The following is a 20,806-nucleotide window of genomic DNA, read 5'->3' as shown; positions in this document are numbered from 1 at the left end:
CGCCTGGTTCATCCCAGCTACGCCCGGGTTACTCACCCTGCCACCTGAAGTGAGTAAAAACCCTGAAAGACATTCTGCCTGTGTGGAGTTATTCTGCGCCTTGTGGTTCTACGCACCTACACAGGGCCCTGGGGCTTGCCTCACTCTCAGGAGGCTATTCCAACTAACTGCACTCACCATCAGCCCCAGGCGTCCCTCAACCTGCAGTGGCGGTCCCCACTGACCGCAATACTGAGAGTGGCGTCACGACAAGAAGAAGATCTCCTACCTGTGACCAGATCCAGCCGAGTGGAGTCCCTGAAGGTAATGCACCGACACTACACCGGTGGGGCTTCACAGCAGCACATTACAGGACACTACAGGACACTACAGGGCAGCACATTACAGGACACTACAGGACAGGACACTACAGGGCAGCACATTACAGGACACTACAGGACAGGACACTACAGGGCAGCACATTACAGGACAGTACAGGACAGGACACTACAGGGCAGCATATTACAGGACACTACAGGACAGGACACTACAGGGCAGCACATTACAGGACACTACAGGGCAGGACACTACAGGGCAGCATATTACAGGGCACTACAGGACAGGACACTACAGGGCAGCACATTACAGGACACTACAGGACAGGACACTACAGGGCAGCACATTACAGGACACTACAGGGCAGGACACTACAGGGCAGGACACTACAGGGCAGCACATTACAGGGCACTACAGGGCAGCACATTACAGGGCACTACAGGACAGGACACTACAGGGCAGCACATTACAGGACACTACAGGGCAGGACACTACAGGGCAGGACACTACAGGACACTACAGGGCAGCACACTACAGGGCAGGACACTACAGGGCAGCACATTACAGGGCAGCACATTACAGGACACTACAGGACAGGACACTACAGGGCAGGACACTACAGGGCAGCACATTACAGGACACTACAGGGCAGCACATTACAGGACACTACAGGGCAGCACATTACAGGACACTACAGGACAGGACACTACTGGGCAGCACATTACAGGACACTACAGGGCAGGACACTACAGGGCAGCACACTGCAGGGCCCTACAGGGCAGGACACTACAGGGCAGCACATTACAGGGCAGCACATTACAGGACACTACAGGACAGGACACTACAGGGCAGCACATTACAGGACACTACAGGGCAGGACACTACAGGGCAGGACACTACAGGGCAGCGCACTACAGGGCAGCACACTACACGGCAGCGCACTGCACGGCAGCGCACTGCAGGGCAGCGCACTACAGGGCAGGGCACTACAGGGCAGCGCACTACACTACAGCATTGCAAATAACAGCCCCACATCGGGCTCTGCACCCCACACCACATCGGGCTCTGCACCCCACACCACATCAGGCTCTGCACCGCATACACACACATCAGTCTGTGCACCGCATACACAAACATACATACACACACATCGGGCTGTGCAACACACACACACACACACACACACACACATAGGGAGTACATACTCACCCGTCATCGGTCCCCGCCGCTCCTGCACGTTCGCGCGCTGTCTGTGCTCTAGACATATCAGCACAGTGGTGACGTCACCGCTGTGCTGAAGAGAGCTCAGACAGCGTGCAAGATGAGAAGCTGCGCTGCTTCTCATCAGCACTTTCAAATGTACCGGCATCGGTGATCTGTGATGCCGGTATATTTGAATGTGTGATCCTGAGCAGGGGGGCCGGTGCTGGAGCTGACACCGCCGCCAGGTCACGGACCCCCACAGCAGTGCAGGGGGAGCTGCGGGGGAATGTGTGGGAGGGTGCAGGGAAGGGGGTGGGGCTCATCGCACTGTACAGCCCAGCAGGGAGGCGACATGCTGTTTCCACATTTGCGTGTCAACATGGCCCTGCCCATGTAGACATGAAATGACCGGAAGCAGCAAAATCGCGGCAGGAGCGGTCACATGACCACTCTGAGCCGGGGGAGAGGGGCTGACAGCAGGGCAGGTAAGTGGTCTCTATCTACTTACCTGCCCCAATGTAGCCCAATAGGGAAATAATAAAAAAAAGCAAATTAAGCCGGATAACCCCTTTAAGTGTCCCGTCCTGTATGCTGATAGCGCGGTTCCGATGTGGGGCTAGCCGAAGACTTTGGCCCCGGATTCTATGTGCTATTTGGCTCCAGGAAAATGTGACAGGTCTGGTGGCTTTCAAGCCAGTTCCTGTGACCCTTGCAAAATTGGTAGATAACTTAAAGTATATCTGCCCTGGGGTCTGTACCCCGAAGAGTCGGTCCTGTGGAAGCAGCCGCCTGCTTCACCCCAGTGACCGTGTGTAGACTCCTTGGTTCATGGAGCTGCTGTCCAGCACGTCCACTCAGCTGTGTCTGCAGCTACACTCCCCATTGCGTGTGTTGTCGGTTCAGGAAGCTGTTGCCCCCAGCCGCTGCCACCATTGCGTGTGTTGTCAGTTCAGGAAGCTGTTGCCCCCAGCCGCTGCCACCGGCTGGTTCACTACTCTCACTAGGTCAACCTGTTTCCCTCCCGTGTGCTCCTAACTTCCCCTGATGGCTGCCTATCCCTGACCTTGGGTCCCGGTTCAGTGGATCCGGGGAGCCCCTGGTGCGGAGGCATCCTATAAACCCAAACTGTAAAATCGGGGATGAAAGAAGACGAGTTTTTCAGCCGCGCTATGAACCACACCATTGGAGATTACTTAAGAAATTTTTATTGAGCCATTCCAAATAAAAAAAAAATTTCTTAAGGAATCTCCAATGGTGTGGTTCATAGCGCGGCTGAAAAACCTGTCTTCTTTCATCCCCGATTTTACAGTAACCACTTCTGACGGGGCCGCTGCTGAACCAGCTCAGCACTCCCATACGCTGTTATAGGGGTTGTGACTATCACAACCATACCAGGTGAGTGCATCTCTTTACTTTCTTTTACCCAAATATCGGGTAAGACCCTATTGCGCCCTTGTTTTCCCTACCACAGATTCTATAAACCCAAACTGACATAGTGACCCCCTACTTTAACCCGACCCTTGCCCAGTCCCCACTGGGGAGAGCAACCTTACCGTGTAAGTGTGTGTTTTTGTGGTGTAACTGGCATCGACCTTCGTTAGACCCAGGATAGGTACTACACCCTAAGTAAGGTGCAGTACCCTGTGGCGCCTGAAGCCGCAGGGGCTCCACAAACACACATGGGAAAACTGCTGTAGGACGATTATTGTTTCTTACACATAAATTGATAACATTTAGATGGATTCAGACGGCCCTACGACAAAACGTGATTAACAAAGTCATTACTACAGGAAGGTATGAGAAGGAGATTTATTCTAAAAGAAACTCTGGAGCCAAAAATGAGAGAATCTGGGCCCTGGGGCTGGAGACTTCGGGCTTCCAGCGTGTCAGTATGAGACGGGGTCTTTGTCCCTGGAGCTTCTCTACTCGGTATAATGAGACTCACTGATCTTATTCATATAAAAAGCGTCTGAGTAAAATAGAAACTGCCTAAATATGAGGAGCTTGTCTGATCTAGAAGTCATTGTATAAAGAGCTATGGAGACAGCGCTATTCTTCTGTATAACATATGTGATGTCGCTGTAGCCCTAGTATTTCTGTACATGTTGTCTCTGTATATTCTTACACAAGCATTATGGATTGGGAAACCGTGGAAATGGAAGAGGGGCATTTTACTGTAATTTTTGTTAAAAAAATCATTAATATGATACTTCATCCCACCATTTTTGTTGTGCACTCAAAATAAAATTTGGAGTTTAAAAAAGAATTAAAAATCATAGAAAATGTAATCAAGGACCTCGTGTGGAGAAATAAACAGCCGAGGAAAGGAAAGAAAAGGACAAAGAGGTCATACTGTCTACATTAAAAATAAAAAAAAAACAGAAGATAAGCTTAAATTGTTATGTCAGGCCTTACAGAGTTATAATGGATATACAGCACTTTTGGGGAAAACATAGCAAACAGTTAAAGCTTTGTTTGTGAGAAATTGCAGTAATAAGAGTATTGTATCCAAGATATTTAAGGCCATAATAAGGGAACAGGTTGGGCGACCTCTGCTCCTATTCCTCCTTATTACTCCTATGATTCCTGTGATACGGTCAAGGCCTCCAGTACTAGACGCAGCAAAGCAACCCCATAGCATTATGGATCCTCCACCATGCTTAGAGGTTGTTAGGGTGTTATTTTCCTTAAAAGCTTCATTGCACCATCTACAAACAAACTGCTGCTTTGCAATGCCTAAAAGGTCTATTTTTGTATCATATGTCCAACATTTTCCCGGAAGGAGTGCAGTTTCTCAATATACTTTTGGCAAAGATCAGTCTTTCCTTTTTATGTTTTTTCTTCAGCAATGGTTCCTTCCTTGGCTTTGCCCAAAAAGCTCTGCTTGGTTTAGTATGTGGCGTATGGTACTTGTTGAAACCATTATCCCAGAATGTTCCAAGTTGTCCTTCAGGTCTTTGAATGTTTGACAAGGTGGTTTTTCCTCTATTTGCACCAACCTTCAAATACATCTCTTGTAAATTTTCCTCTCTTCCCCATGCCCAGGGAGGCTCTTGATGGTCTCATGCTTGGCAATCTTCTTAATAACATTGCACACTGTTGAAACTGGGATACCAAGGTCTTTGGAGATGGCCTTACACCCTTTGGAAGTCTTGTGTTTGCAATTAATAGCAGTTTTGATGTCCTCAGACAGCTCCTTTGTCTTCACCATTGTGAGAAAAGAACAGGGCCTAATATGTGGCTTTTTAAAATACTAAAGTCATTATTCATTGTCTAATTCATGTCACACAGGCACTGACAATTTATCACAGGTGATTCTCATTTGAAATTGACCACATGTGAGTCAAAATGTGTTTCCATACTAATTTAATGTAAAGGGTGCCGATACCAGTGTCACAACAGCTTTATGTTTTTTAACTTTTCCTTCCCATTGTTTTATGTTTTAAATTGTTGTTTATCATTTTCTCTTTTGTATTTAACATGAGTGCTCTATACAAAAAAGCTGTTTCACTTGATTTATTTTTTTCAGGAGATATTCCACATTATGTACTTCAACTTCTTGGGTGTCAATAATGATGAGCAAGACTGAATATGATTTCTCCCCATGTGAATTTTTTTTAGTGGTAAATTATTAATTTCAATTAAACCATTTCTCACCTTCTAGGTATGATAATGGCTTCAACCATTGTGAGTTTTGTGATGTTTAAAATGATGCACTTGTGTAAAGTATTTCCTTCATTCTAATCACAAGGGTTTCGCCCCTGTATGATGTCTTTGGTGTTTAGCAAAATTTTATTGATCTGCAAAACATTTCTCACATTCTGAACATGAAAATGGCTTCACCTGTGTGTGATTTCTATGATGTATAACAAAATTTGATTTATTTGCAAAATATTTCCCGCATTCTGAACATGAAAAGGGTTTCTCCCCTGTGTGAATTCTTTTGTGTTTAGCAAGAGTTGATTGACCTGCAAAACGTTTCCCGCATTCTGAACATGAAAAGGGTTTCTCCCCTGTGTGAATTCTTTTGTGTTTAGCAAGAGTTGTTTGACCAGCAAAACGTTTCCCACATTCTGAACATGAAAAAGGTTTCTCTCCTGTGTGAGTTCTCTGATGCATAACAAGATTGGATTTATGTACAAAACATGTCCCACATTCTGCACATGAAAAAGGCTTCTCCCCTGTGTGAATTCTTTTATGTTTAGCAAGAGTTGATTGAACTGCAAAATGTTTCCCACATTCTGAACATGAAAAAGGTTTCTCTCCTGTGTGAGTTCTCTGATGCATAATAAGATTGGATTTACGTGCAAAACATGTCCCACATTCCGCACATGAAAATGGCTTCTCCCCTGTGTGAGTTCTCTGGTGTCTAACAAGATGTGATTTAAGTGCAAAACATTTCCCACATTCTGAACATGAAAAAGGCTTTTCCCCTGTGTGAGTTCTCTGATGTGTAACAAGATGTGATTTTTGGTTAAAACATTTCCCACATTCTGAACATAAATATGGCTTCTTTTCTGTGTGAGTTCTCTGGAACATAACAGACTCTGAAGAAAATCTTTTCTCCCCTCTGTGAATTTTTTTATGGATTTTTCCATATTCTGAAGTTGAAAACAGCTTCTTTGCTGTAAGAGCACTTTGATTTGTAATGCCTCTTTTGTGACTTTTATTTTTCTTAATAGACTGTGATAAATCAGAAGATTGGACTTGTTTAAAAGAATCAAATGATAGATCTTTGCTGTGAAGGGATGATGGTGTATCTGGAATAGAGGCATTCACTTCAGTTATATCTTGTGTGATATCAAGGTCATCTGATTTAAAAATTGAAGATGTCAGTTGTGCCTCTAATCTCCTCGTACAGACATCTGCCAAGAACAAAAATTATTTTTAATAATATATTCAAAGTTAAGGATATAAATTTATAAAATAGCTTGTAATGCCGTTACTGGCATCCCCGCAGTTTTACCTTCCCGGCCGTCCAATGGTGGCTTCCATGTCCACAGTCCCTGCCACAGTCTTTCCGGACCTACAATATGCCAGGCAGGTCTCCTGGGAGTGTGCTTAAATCATTTGTGCTCCTCTTACTAAAGGGTCAGTGTACCCTAACCCAGCCTCTCAACTTATGTCTAAGAGGCACTAGGAATTTAAGGCATCCTCCCTCTATGAGAGGTGCTTGGGCAACGTGGTCTATCCTTAGATACGGGTTGCTAGTTGTCAGTTTCTGTTCTATTAGCTGAGTCTTAGGCTATATGCGCATGCTGATGTTTTTGCATATCTCAAAAAATCTTAATTACTTACCAGTAATGGGATTTTCAGAAGCCCATGACAGCACCACCTGAGAGATAGGTTCCGCCCACATCAGGACAGGAAACCCACTGATAAAAAGGCGGTACCTCTCCTCCACATCAGTAGGTTTACAGAGCCAGAGAGGACCAACAAAACACAAACAAAAATGTTAATCACACCACCACCAAAGGAATACACCATTAACTCTAACACTCCCCGAAGGGTGCCCATAACCAGTGAATAGGGGGGGAACTAAGGGTGCTGTCATGGGCTTCTGAAAATCCCATTACCGGTAAGTAATTAAGATTTTTCCCTTTCGCCCATGACAGCACCACCTGAGAGATTCTAGAGACCAATCACCTTAGGGAGGGACCACCGCCTGTAATACCCGTCTACCAAGAAGGGTCGGCCGTGGAGAACAAGTCAAGTCTATAGTGACAGAAAAAGGTAGAGGAAGAGGACCAAGTGGCGGCCCTGCATATATGATCAATAGACATTAGTTTCCATCAGGACAGGAAACCAAACTGATGTGGAGGAGAGGTACCGCCTTTTATCAGTGGGTTTCCTGTCCTGATGTGGGCGGAACCTATCTCTCAGGTGGTGCTGTCATGGGCGAAAGGGAAAACGCTGCGTTTCTGGACACAAAAAACACAAAAAAACGCACCCGCGGCAAAAACGCATCGGTAAAAACGCTGCGTTTTTTATTGCGTTTTTGGCTGTGTTTTGCTGCGTTTTTGATCATTGCGTTTTGCTGCGTTTTTCCAATGCATTGCATGGGTGGAAAACGCAGAAAAGAATTGACATATTCAGGTGTTTTTTCACCTTAAAAACACGGCTTAAAAAAAGCAGGTTGCGGACAGCAAAAAGAAAAAGTCATAGACTTTGCTGGGGAAGCAAAGTCATGCAGTTTTAAGCTCAAAAACACACCACAAAAACACGGTAAAAAACACAACGTGCGCACATAGCCTTATGCTGTGTGTTCGAACAGGTGTCTGTATCCTGGCATCCGCTGTGCCCAGGAAATATGCTGCATGTATCTATATCAGCTGTGCCTGCCGTATCTGCTGTACCTGTCGTTTCAGCTGTCAAATCTGCTTAGGCCAGATGTCAAATCTGCACCCAACCACATCAGTGACTGTCAGTATCCAATCCCCGCTGCTGCAGTACCAGGACTACCCGGAGTAGCACCTGGCATCTACCTTCCAACAAAAGCCTAATCTCACCATCAAAGGCTCTAGTGAAGCTGAGGTAGCCGCTTAGATACACCCCTCCTGGTTGAGACGATACTGCGGTCCATTGGGCCCACTCCCATTTGCACCGGCAAGCATAACAGTTTGCCCAGGCCATGGCTCCCACTGGCTCCAGAACTCCTCAGCTCGCAGGTATGCAGCAAGAGAACGTCCATCAATGGGAACAAAAAGACCGGATCCTGATCAGTGGCTATGTCAGTGGACACCCGTTTGCAAGCCTTCTGTCCAGCACAAACCTATCCTCATCATCAGAGGCTCTACTGAAGATGAGGTAGTTGCTTAGTTATGCACTTTCTGGTTGATTCAGTGCTGTGGCCTAGTGGGTCACTCTCGCTTGCACACGTGTGTATAACATAGCTAAAGAAATTACAAGTTATATAAATTGTAATTACCGTATTTTTAGGACTATAAGACGCACCAGACCATAAGACGCACCCTGGTTTTAGAGGAGGAAAATAAGAAAATAAAATTTTACGCAAAAAATGTGGTCATGACACACTGTTATGGGGCGATAATCTGCTGCTGACACTGTTATGGGGGTAATGTCCCCAAATTTTCTACTAGGGTACCCCATCCTGGTAATGATCCTCCTGCCTTGTATATATATATAGGTCCCTCATACTGGTATAGCCCCATCTTGCTATATACTGCCATCCTGGTATGTGCCCCCATCCTGGTATGTGCTCCCATCCTGCTATATACGCCATCATCCTGCTATATACGCCATCATCTGCTAATATACCCCCCATCATCCTGCTATATACGCCATCATCCTGCTCATATACCCCCAATCATCCTGCTCATATATCCGCCATCATCGTGCTCATATATCCCCCATCATCCTGCTCATATACCCCCCATCATCCTCCTGATATACCCCCCATCATCCTCCTGATATACCCCCATCATCCTGCTATATGTCCTGCATCCTGTGGCACACAGAAAAAAAATAAACGTTCATACTCCCCTTTCCTCGCTCCACGCAGCATCGCTCCTCCTCCTGTCTGTGCCGGCAGTGCTGTTGGAGCCGGCCACGATCCCTGCAGCATCGAGATGTCCTCCTGTCTGTGCCGGCGCGGCTGTGGGGACACGTGCGCACAGCGATGACGTCATCGCGGTGAGCACCGCTAGTCTCCACACAGCGCGGCCGGCAGACAGGAGGACATCGCGATGCTGCAGGGATTGTGGCCGGCTCCCACAGCGCTGTCAGCAGACAGGAGGACATCGTGCTACTGCAGGGGAACGGTGAGTACACTGATTCACTGCACCTCGTGCTGATGATGACGCGCGGAGGGCAGTGAATACAGCCGCACATGATCACTCCAGGCTGTAGTTGCCAGGGGTGATCACGGCCGGCTCTTTACTATGCGCGCACCTCTCGCCCATCACCCCGCCCACCTGTCAACACCGGCTTAAGCGCTGAGAGATGGGCGGGAGGATGGGCGTGCATATGTAAGGAGCGGGCCCACGTGATCACGGCAGACGCTGCTGCTGCCTGCTCGTGCCCCCGATGACCCGCTCCATCACAGCACCCTCATTCCCAGCAGCCATGCCCTACATTCAGACCATAAGACGCACCCCCCACTATCCCCCAACATTTGGGGGGAAAAAAAGTGCGTCTTATAGTCCAAAAAATACGGTATTTATACAAGAAAACCATTTACAATCTCACAGTAGTCCTCAGAGCAGGAACCAGTAGGCCATGATGTTCAACCCTCTATATTCATTTTGCTTCTCGTATATTGGAATAATAAGCCATCAAATAATATTTGGTAGGATAAAATTATACCAAACTGCTTCTCTATCTGTGGAAAAATGGAGGATTTCCACAATGGTTGTAGCTGAAAGACTCTTGATAAAGAGATATGGCTTCCTAATCCAATCCAGCAAATCCCAGAGCCAAATATCCTTGATGCTTCTCAGCCTTGCAGTGCACCCAGACACTGTCACTATCCACATGTTTGGCATTGCCACAGGGAAGAACCCACATAAATATTCACAGTTTGTCTCGTGGAGCACAAGCCGGGCATTATGTGTTGGCCACTAAAATGGTAGATTTGCAATTTTCACTCTGCAACATCCACTCCATGCTAATTTCCAGAGTCATTTAGTCTAAAGCAGAATATGGTAAATGCTATTTACTGACTATATGTTGTGGCTTCACTATTTGTTTTAAGAGCATCAAATGCAATGTTTGATCACTTCTAATTCTTTTACATTTTTGGAGAATTTCAGTTGTTTTTAAATAAATACAAAACAAATGAATCTTACATTACAGCTAAGATAAAGTAGAGTATGCCACAGAAAAAATCTCAGAAACACTGGGATCAGATTCAGCATTATAAAGGTGTTATCATGTAAAGTGATAGATGTCAGATTGGAGAAATGGGGCCTGGATAGGAGCAGAAAACTGGCTGCAGTGGAAAGCCACGAAATAAGAGCGGCTTTGGTACTAACTACTATAGAGGGAGGGGAGCCAGCACGATCTCAAAATGGCATGCATCATATAAAAAGTGCTAATTCACGGATTTATTCCAACTGTACTATAATAAAAAAATGAGATTTTTATCAAATAATTGATCAATTTTTTGAGCCACTCCTGCCAACGTCACGGCAAAGCTCAATAGGGGGATCCTACACTATATTATGTATTTCATGTGCCATGCGGCCTCCTAGATAAAATTAAAAGCAGAACCTAATGGAGCACACATACCTGTAAACTGTATATAACCGCTTCCATGTTGCAAAAGAGGTAATAATGGATAAAGGGCAGCCCAGGTCCCAGCATGTGGAGCAAGCTCTACACATACCAGGACTATATCAGAACTGACCTTCCCAGTGCCAGAGAGCAACCATTGATAAAGGCGGAAATTAAATACATAATATAGAGTAGAACCCCCCCTATTGAGATTTGCTGTGACGTTGGCAGGGGTAGCTCAAAAAATTGATCAGTTATTTGCTAAAAATCTCATTTTATTATAGTACAGTTGGAATAAATCCGTGAATTAGCAATTTTTACATGATGCATGGATTTCAGATCATGCTGGCTCCCCTTTCTCTGTTACAACCACTATAGGAGATAACTGTGACTATAGAAAATAACATATTTACTAAAATGACCGCCCTCCACCCCGACAGCCTTCACCGTCAGTGATTTAGTAACTAGAGGTGACACATCTGGAGTAATTACAGTATGTGGCTCGGGGGCTCTCGGCAATCCAGACTATTGTAGGGACCAATATTTTCTGATAGATGCGATTCCTGAAGACATATTAGACATGCTCCAGTACAATAGTGACAGAACTAAAATATATAAATAAAATATCACATTTTTATTGAAAAGTACATAAAAAAAACATTCATGCAAAGAATATAAAATCAGGACAGGGATACACCCTAATAGCAGCAATACAGGGGACAGTACAAGTAAAACCATATATAATACTATGAAAAAACAATATAGTGCATGGAATAGTAAAATACAGGGCCTATGGAGAACTGAAACTGTATTAAGTGTGCCAGTGCAAAAAGAATCCCCAAAATACACTGTGAATATCAACATATGTAAGGTCTAAGGGACAATCGTAAAATAAGCGCAATGATATAATAGCAAGTGGGTATTAAATGAATACCTTAGTAGATGGTCAAAATATTCTGCAAGCTGCTGACCCCGACGTATGTTTCGTCTGCAAGTAACTTGCTCGGGGGGTGCTATTTCTTTTTTTATGTAATTTTCAATAAAAATGTGATATTTTATTCATATATTTTGGTTGTATCACTATTTTCGTTTTGGTGGTTCTGCCTACACCTCTTGGGGAATTTTTGATTTGCACATTCACTTACTGTGACTAAAAACAGAGTTTTTGATTTTTGATGCTTGAGTACAAGTTTTTTTTATAGTGAACATTTGTGGAATTCTAAACAAACAAAATATCTTTCAGTTTCTTGAAGGTAAAAATATCAGAACTTTGTGTTAATTACTTTCCTTTTTTTCATTCTAATTATATTGTGGAAATCACGTGGGTGGACTGACCGGCCTCCATGTACCCTCTATGGGATAATTCAACCCTATCAGCACATTCAGAAGAAGGGACAGAAGAAAGATCCATCAATAAGATGCCAAAATACTAGGAAGATGGATTCATTGTTCTAAGTGTGAGAAACAATAGGAATCTTGTATTTATGATACTTATTAATGGCGAATAAAAATATAATAAATGATATTACAAAGCAAGCTTTCCAGTCCACTGAGGTCTGTTCATCAACTACAAGATTATTATTTTGTTTCTCCCACTGAGAGCAATCAATGTTTATTCATCTGGTGAACACGGCACCAAACTAAGAATCTAGGATGTCACCAGCATCATTACCCTCCGCTTTCTCTTAGGTGTCCACCATACTGATTAGATTCTTCTTCCCATGATTTCTAAGTTGTCTGCACATTCTACGTACGCTGTCATTTGGCTTTACAGATAGGAAATCTGGGCAGCTTGGGTGGAGGAGCATGTGGTGGTCTAGCAGCAGAATGGTGACCATTTGATATGGCCGGACTACAACCCTGATAAAGCAGCCACAGCCGGTGACTGAGAAGAATCTGTGACATCTGTGCATTTAGTGGTCACTACTCACCTGGGCGGTTATCTGTAGGAATCTCCTCTTTACTCCGCTCATCACCCCTCACACATGTCTCTGTAGTATTAATATGGTGCAGATCTTCCCCCTGAAACAAATATTGTAAAAGGCACAGACAGATGGAGAAGTCCCATCTATGATCAGCTCTAATCCTGCCATCTCCACCACTCTCATTACACAAGTATAACACATATAATACTGGAGGATAAAACAAGACTGAGCACAAGACCTTCACAGCCGTCTACACATCATAGGGGGATTTCATGGCACCTTCTCTCCATCTACCTGATGATCCTGAGGAACATCGGGATCTTCTTGTTTACAGTCCTGTGGGAGAAGAGGACGGGGACATCTCTCTGGTGTTGTCCTCTTACTGGATAGAGCTGGAGGAGACACATACAGGGACTGAATTCATTCCTTACATACAGATAATTATAGGCCGTGTGTATTTAGTCCTGTCTATTACCTGGTGATGTGAGGGGCTGGGGAACCTCCATCATGACGTCCTTGTACAGATCTTTGTGTCCTTCTAAATACTCCCACTCCTCCATGGAGAAATAGACGGTGACATCCTGACACCTTATAGGAACCTGACACATACAATGATACCGTCACCCCCGATCCCTTCATAGCGTTACTGTATAATGTCCCAGCATTCCCAGCAGTGTCACCTCTCCAGTCAGCAGCTCAGTCATCTTGTAGGTGAGTTCTAGGATCTTATGGTCATTGATGTCCTCATGTATCGGGGAGTGAGGTGGAGGCCTCGTGATTGGGCTCAGGGGTCTTCCCCATCCCTCAGACACAGGGGCCTGACAGCGCTCACTAGAGGTCTTCTTCACTACTGTGTAATCCTGGTTATGGAGAGACACAGTAATAAATCTCACTCCAGACATTTCCAGAGTCCTCACCTCTCCAGTTCTGTCCATCTGTTATTCCCATAGATAAGAATGATGTAATGTGACGTCATCAGAATCTCTCACCTCTCCAGTAAGCCGGAAGAGGATCTCTAGGGTGAGGTGTAAGATCCTCTCCGCCATCTTGTCCCTGTCCATATCCATCCTTCACGGGGCAATCAGGAGAATTCTCTTCTATAGAAGATCTCCACTGAGAGGATCCGATATTGTAGGGACCTGAATGGGGAGAAGATGACGATGGAACATCATGAAGAATCCGCTGTAATAATACAATTACTGGAGAGAATAAGGGGAAACATATAATGGGAACATTCCGGGGGAACATTACACTGTGTAGGGGCAGAAAGGGGCCGAGGACCGAGGGCAGAAAGGGGCCGAGGACCGAGGGCAGAAAGGGGCCGAGGACCGAGGGGAGAAAGGGGCCGAGGACCGAGGGCAGAAAGGGGCCGAGGACCGAGGGGAGAAAGGGGCCGAGGACTGAGGGGAGAAAGGGGCCGAGGACTGAGGGGAGAAAGGGGCCGAGGACCGAAAGGGGCCGAGCACCGAGGGCAGAAAGGGGCCGAGGACCGAGGGCAGAAAGGGGCCGAGGACTGAAGGCAGAAAGGGGCCGAGGGCAAAAAGGGGCGAGGACTGAGGGCAGAAAGGGGCTGAGGACCGAGGGCAGAAAGGGGCTGAGGACTGAGGGCAGAAAGGGGCTGAGGACTGAGGGCAGAAAGGGGCCGAGGACTGAGTGCAGAAAGGGGCTGAGGACTGAGGGCAGAAAGGGGCTGAGGACCGAGGGCAGAAAGGGGCCGAGGACTGAGGGCAGAAAGGGGCCGAGGACTGAGGGCAGAAAGGGGCTGAGGACTGAGGGCAGAAAGGAGCCGAGGACTGAGGGCAGAAAGGGGCCGAGGACTGAGGGCAGAAAGGGGCCGAGGACTGAGGGCAGAAAGGGGCCGAGGACTGAGGGCAGAAAGGGGCCGAGGACTGAGGGCAGAAAGGGGCCGAGGACTGAGGGCAGAAAGGGGCTGAGGACTGAGGGCAGAAAGGAGCCGAGGACTGAGGGCAGAAAGGGGCCGAGGACTGAGGGCAGAAAGGGGCCGAGGACTGAGGGCAGATGGGTTTCCTCACTTCCGGCCTCTCATAGTTGGGGCGTTTGTATCTATCAGAGGAAAAGGAACAAAAACCTCACGATTCATAGAAATCAGCGATAGAAAGACACCAAGAAAGTCTCAGAGCTGAAGGGGTTCATGCCGCCTGCCCCAGTAATGGGGAATCTCCACACACCTCCACCTGCAGAGCCGCACACTAGATATATAATACCCTGCACCTACCTCCACCTGCAGAGCCGCACACTAGATATATAATACCCTGCACCTACCTCCACCTGCAGAGCCGCACACTAGATATATAATACCCTGCACCTACCTCCACCTGCAGAGCCGCACACTAGATATATAATACCCTGCACCTACCTCCACCTGCAGAGCCGCACACTAGATATATGATACCCTGCACCTACCTCCACCTGCAGAGCCGCACACTAGATATATAATACCCTGCACCTACCTCCACCTGCAGAGCCAAACACTAGATATATAATACCCTGCACCTACCTCCACCTGCAGAGCCGCACACTAGATATATAATACCCTGCACCTACCTCCACCTGCAGAGCCGCACACTAGATATATAATACCCTGCACCTACCTCCACCTGCAGAGCCGCACACTAGATATATAATACCCTGCACCTACCTCCACCTGCAGAGCCGCACACTAGATATATAATACCCTGCACCTACCTCCACCTGCAGAGCCGCACACTAGATATATAATACCCTGCACCTACCTCCACCTGCAGAGCCGCACACTAGATATATAATACCCTGCACCTACCTCCTCCTGCAGAGCCGCACACTAGATATATAATACCCTGCACCTACCTCCACCTGCAGAGCCGCACACTAGATATATAATACCCTGCACCTACCTCCACCTGCAGAGCCGCACACTAGATATATAATACCCTGCACCTACCTCCACCTGCAGAGCCGCACACTAGATATATAATACCCTGCACCTACCTCCACCTGCAGAGCCGCACACTAGATATATAATACCCTGCACCTACCTCCTCCTGCAGAGCCGCACACTAGATATATAATACCCTGCAGCTACCTCCACCTGCAGAGCCGCACACTAGATATATAATACCCTGCACCTACCTCCACCTGCAGAGCCGCACACTAGATATATAATACCCTGCACCTACCTCCACCTGCAGAGCCGCACACTAGATATATAATACCCTGCACCTACCTCCACCTGCAGAGCCGCACACTAGATATATAATACCCTGCACCTACCTCCACCTGCAGAGCCGCACACTAGATATATAATACCCTGCACCTACCTCCACCTGCAGAGCCGCACACTAGATATATAATACCCTGCACCTACCTCCACCTGCAGAGCCGCACACTAGATATATAATACCCTGCACCTACCTCCTCCTGCAGAGCCGCACACTAGATATATAATACCCTGCACCTACCTCCACCTGCAGAGCCGCACACTAGATATATAATACCCTGCACCTACCTCCACCTGCAGAGCCGCACACTAGATATATAATACCCTGCACCTACCTCCACCTGCAGAGCCGCACACTAGATATATAATACCCTGCACCTACCTCCACCTGCAGAGCCGCACACTAGATATATAATACCCTGCACCTACCTCCACCTGCAGAGCCGCACACTAGATATATAATACCCTGCACCTACCTCCACCTGCAGAGCCGCACACTAGATATATAATACCCTGCACCTACCTCCACCTGCAGTGCCGCACACTAGATATATAATACCCTGCACCTACCTCCACCTGCAGAGCCGCACACTAGATATATAATACCCTGCACCTACCTCCACCTGCAGAGCCGCACACTAGATATATAATACCCTGCACCTACCTCCACCTGCAGAGCCGCACACTAGATATATAATACCCTGCACCTACCTCCACCTGCAGAGCCGCACACTAGATATATAATACCCTGCACCTACCTCCACCTGCAGAGCCGCACACTAGATATATAATACCCTGCACCTACCTCCACCTGCAGAGCCGCACACTAGATATATAATACCCTGCACCTACCTCCTCCTGCAGAGCCGCACACTAGATATATAATACCCTGCAGCTACCTCCACCTGCAGAGCCGCACACTAGATATATAATACCCTGCACCTACCTCCACCTGCAGAGCCGCACACTAGATATATAATACCCTGCACCTACCTCCACCTGCAGAGCCGCACACTAGATATATAATACCCTGCACCTACCTCCACCTGCAGAGCCGCACACTAGATATATAATACCCTGCACCTACCTCCACCTGCAGAGCCGCACACTAGATATATAATACCCTGCACCTACCTCCACCTGCAGAGCCGCACACTAGATATATAATACCCTGCACCTACCTCCACCTGCAGAGCCGCACACTAGATATATAATAACCTGCACCTACCTCCACCTGCAGAGCCGCACACTAGATATATAATACCCTGCACCTACCTCCACCTGCAGAGCCGCACACTAGATATATAATACCCTGCACCTACCTCCACCTGCAGAGCCGCGCACTAGATATATAATACCCTGCACCTACCTCCACCTGCAGAGCCGCGCACTAGATATATAATACCCTGCACCTACCTCCACCTGCAGAGCCGCACACTAGATATATAATACCCTGCACCTACCTCCTCCTGCAGAGCCGCACACTAGATATATAATACCCTGCACCTACCTCCACCTGCAGAGCCGCACACTAGATATATAATACCCTGCACCTACCTCCACCTGCAGAGCCGCACACTAGATATATAATACCCTGCGCCTACCTCCACCTGCAGAGCCGCACACTAGATATATAATACCCTGCGCCTACCTCCACCTGCAGAGCCGCACACTAGATATATAATACCCTGCGCCTACCTCCACCTGCAGAGCCGCACACTAGATATATAATACCCTGCACCTACCTCCACCTGCAGAGCCGCACACTAGATATATAATACCCTGCACCTACCTCCACCTGCAGAGCCGCACACTAGATATATAATACCCTGCACCTACCTCCACCTGCAGAGCCGCACACTAGATATATAATACCCTGCACCTACCTCCTCCTGCAGAGCCGCACACTAGATATATAATACCCTGCACCTACCTCCACCTGCAGAGCCGCACACTAGATATATAATACCCTGCACCTACCTCCACCTGCAGAGCCGCACACTAGATATATAATACCCTGCACCTACCTCCACCTGCAGAGCCGCACACTAGATATATAATACCCTGCACCTACCTCCACCTGCAGAGCCGCACACTAGATATATAATACCCTGCACCTACCTCCACCTGCAGAGCCGCACACTAGATATATAATACCCTGCACCTACCTCCACCTGCAGAGCCGCACACTAGATATATAATACCCTGCACCTACCTCCACCTGCAGTGCCGCACACTAGATATATAATACCCTGCACCTACCTCCACCTGCAGAGCCGCACACTAGATATATAATACCCTGCACCTACCTCCACCTGCAGAGCCGCACACTAGATATATAATACCCTGCACCTACCTCCACCTGCAGAGCCGCACACTAGATATATAATACCCTGCACCTACCTCCACCTGCAGAGCCGCACACTAGATATATAATACCCTGCACCTACCTCCACCTGCAGAGCCGCGCACTAGATATATAATACCCTGCACCTACCTCCACCTGCAGAGCCGCGCACTAGATATATAATACCCTGCACCTACCTCCACCTGCAGAGCCGCGCACTAGATATATAATACCCTGCACCTACCTCCACCTGCAGAGCCGCACACTAGATATATAATACCCTGCACCTACCTCCACCTGCAGAGCCGCACACTAGATATATAATACCCTGCACCTACCTCCACCTGCAGAGCCGCACACTAGATATATAATACCCTGCACCTACCTCCACCTGCAGAGCCGCACACTAGATATATAATACCCTGCACCTACCTCCACCTGCAGAGCCGCACACTAGATATATAATACCCTGCACCTACCTCCACCTGCAGAGCCGCACACAGATATATAATACCCTGCACCTACCTCCACCTGCAGAGCCGCACACAGATATATAATACCCTGCACCTACCTCCACCTGCAGAGCCGCACACTAGATATATAATACCCTGCACCTACCTCCACCTGCAGAGCCGCACACTAGATATATAATACCCTGCACCTACCTCCACCTGCAGAGCCGCACACTAGATATATAATACCCTGCACCTACCTCCACCTGCAGAGCCGCACACTAGATATATAATACCCTGCACCTACCTCCACCTGCAGAGCCGCACACTAGATATATAATACCCTGCACCTACCTCCACCTGCAGAGCCGCACACTAGATATATAATACCCTGCACCTACCTCCACCTGCAGAGCCGCACACTAGATATATAATACCCTGCACCTACCTCCACCTGCAGAGCCGCACACTAGATATATAATACCCTGCACCTACCTCCACCTGCAGAGCCGCACACTAGATATATAATACCCTGCACCTACCTCCACCTGCAGAGCCGCACACTAGATATATAATACCCTGCACCTACCTCCACCTGCAGAGCCGTACACTAGATATATAATACCCTGCACCTACCTCCACCTGCAGAGCCGCACACTAGATATATAATACCCTGCACCTACCTCCACCTGCAGAGCCGCACACTAGATATATAATACCCTGCACCTACCTCCACCTGCAGAGCCGCACACTAGATATATAATACCCTGCACCTACCTCCACCTGCAGAGCCGCACACTAGATATATAATACCCTGCACCTACCTCCACCTGCAGAGCCGCACACTAGATATATAATACCCTGCACCTACCTCCACCTGCAGAGCCGCACACTAGATATATAATACCCTGCACCTACCTCCACCTGCAGAGCCGCACACTAGATATATAATACCCTGCACCTACCTCCACCTGCAGAGCCGCACACTAGATATATAATAACCTGCACCTACCTCCACCTGCAGAGCCGCACACTAGATATATAATACCCTGCACCTACCTCCACCTGCAGAGCCGCACACTAGATATATAATACCCTGCACCTACCTCCTCCTGCAGAGCCGCACACTAGATATATAATACCCTGCACCTACCTCCACCTGCAGAGCCGCACACTAGATATATAATACCCTGCACCTACCTCCACCTGCAGAGCCGCACACTAGATATATAATACCCTGCACCTACCTCCTCCTGCAGAGCCGCACACTAGATATATAATACCCTGCACCTACCTCCACCTGCAGAGCCGCACACTAGATATATAATACCCTGCACCTACCTCCACCTGCAGAGCCGCACACTAGATATATAATACCCTGCACCTACCTCCACCTGCAGAGCCGCACACTAGATATATAATACCCTGCACCTACCTCCTCCTGCAGAGCCGCACACTAGATATATAATACCCTGCACCTACCTCCACCTGCAGAGCCGCACACTAGATATATAATACCCTGCACCTACCTCCACCTGCAGAGCCGCACACTAGATATATAATAACCTGCACCTGCCTCCACCTGCAGAGCCGCACACTAGATATATAATACCCTGCACCTACCTCCACCTGCAGAGCCGCACACTAGATATATAATACCCTGCACCTACCTCCACCTGCAGAGCCGCACACTAGATATATAATACCCTGCACCTACCTCCACCTGCAGAGCCGCACACTAGATATATAATACCCTGCACCTACCTCCACCTGCAGAGCCGCACACTAGATATATAATACCCTGCACCTACCTCCACCTGCAGAGCCGCACACTAGATATATAATACCCTGCACCTACCTCCACCTGCAGAGCCGCACACTAGATATATAATACCCTGCACCTACCTCCTCCTGCAGAGCCGCACACTAGATATATAATACCCTGCACCTACCTCCACCTGCAGAGCCGCACACTAGATATATAATACCCTGCACCTACCTCCACCTGCAGAGCCGCACACTAGATATATAATACCCTGCACCTACCTCCTCCTGCAGAGCCGCACACTAGATATATAATACCCTGCACCTACCTCCACCTGCAGAGCCGCAC

General features: G+C 47.5%; 1 protein-coding gene across 1 annotated transcript; it reads right to left on the bottom strand.

Moving 5' to 3' along the window:
- Positions 1-3,349: 3,349 nt before the first annotated feature.
- On the bottom strand, positions 3,350-13,810 carry LOC142275765 (uncharacterized). Its single transcript, XM_075332588.1, has 6 exons — positions 13,667-13,810; positions 13,358-13,537; positions 13,153-13,276; positions 12,972-13,069; positions 12,684-12,774; positions 3,350-6,383 (listed from the first exon to the last, which is right to left on the bottom strand). The coding sequence occupies exons 1-6, from the start codon at positions 13,742-13,744 to the stop codon at positions 5,311-5,313; spliced, it is 1,644 nt and encodes a 547-aa protein (XP_075188703.1). The 5' UTR covers positions 13,745-13,810; the 3' UTR covers positions 3,350-5,310.
- Between the last annotated feature and the right edge of the window lie 6,996 nt (positions 13,811-20,806).

This window comes from Anomaloglossus baeobatrachus, unplaced genomic scaffold, assembly GCF_048569485.1.
Source record: "Anomaloglossus baeobatrachus isolate aAnoBae1 unplaced genomic scaffold, aAnoBae1.hap1 Scaffold_386, whole genome shotgun sequence".
Classification (NCBI taxonomy): domain Eukaryota; kingdom Metazoa; phylum Chordata; class Amphibia; order Anura; family Aromobatidae; genus Anomaloglossus; species Anomaloglossus baeobatrachus.
Note: the sequence above shows the minus strand (reverse complement) of the source record. Positions and strands in the feature narration are given on the sequence as shown.

Coding starts and splice junctions, on each gene's coding strand:
- LOC142275765 (XM_075332588.1), bottom strand. CDS start 13,744: ATGGATATGGACAGGGACAAGATGGCGGAGAGGATCTTACACCTCACC. Junction 13,277..13,357: donor CTGAGCTGCTGACTGGAGAG/GTGACACTGCTG, acceptor TGTATGTGTCAG/GTTCCTATAAGGTGTCAGGA. Junction 12,775..12,971: donor ATGTTCCTCAGGATCATCAG/GTAGATGGAGAG, acceptor TATTTGTTTCAG/GGGGAAGATCTGCACCATAT.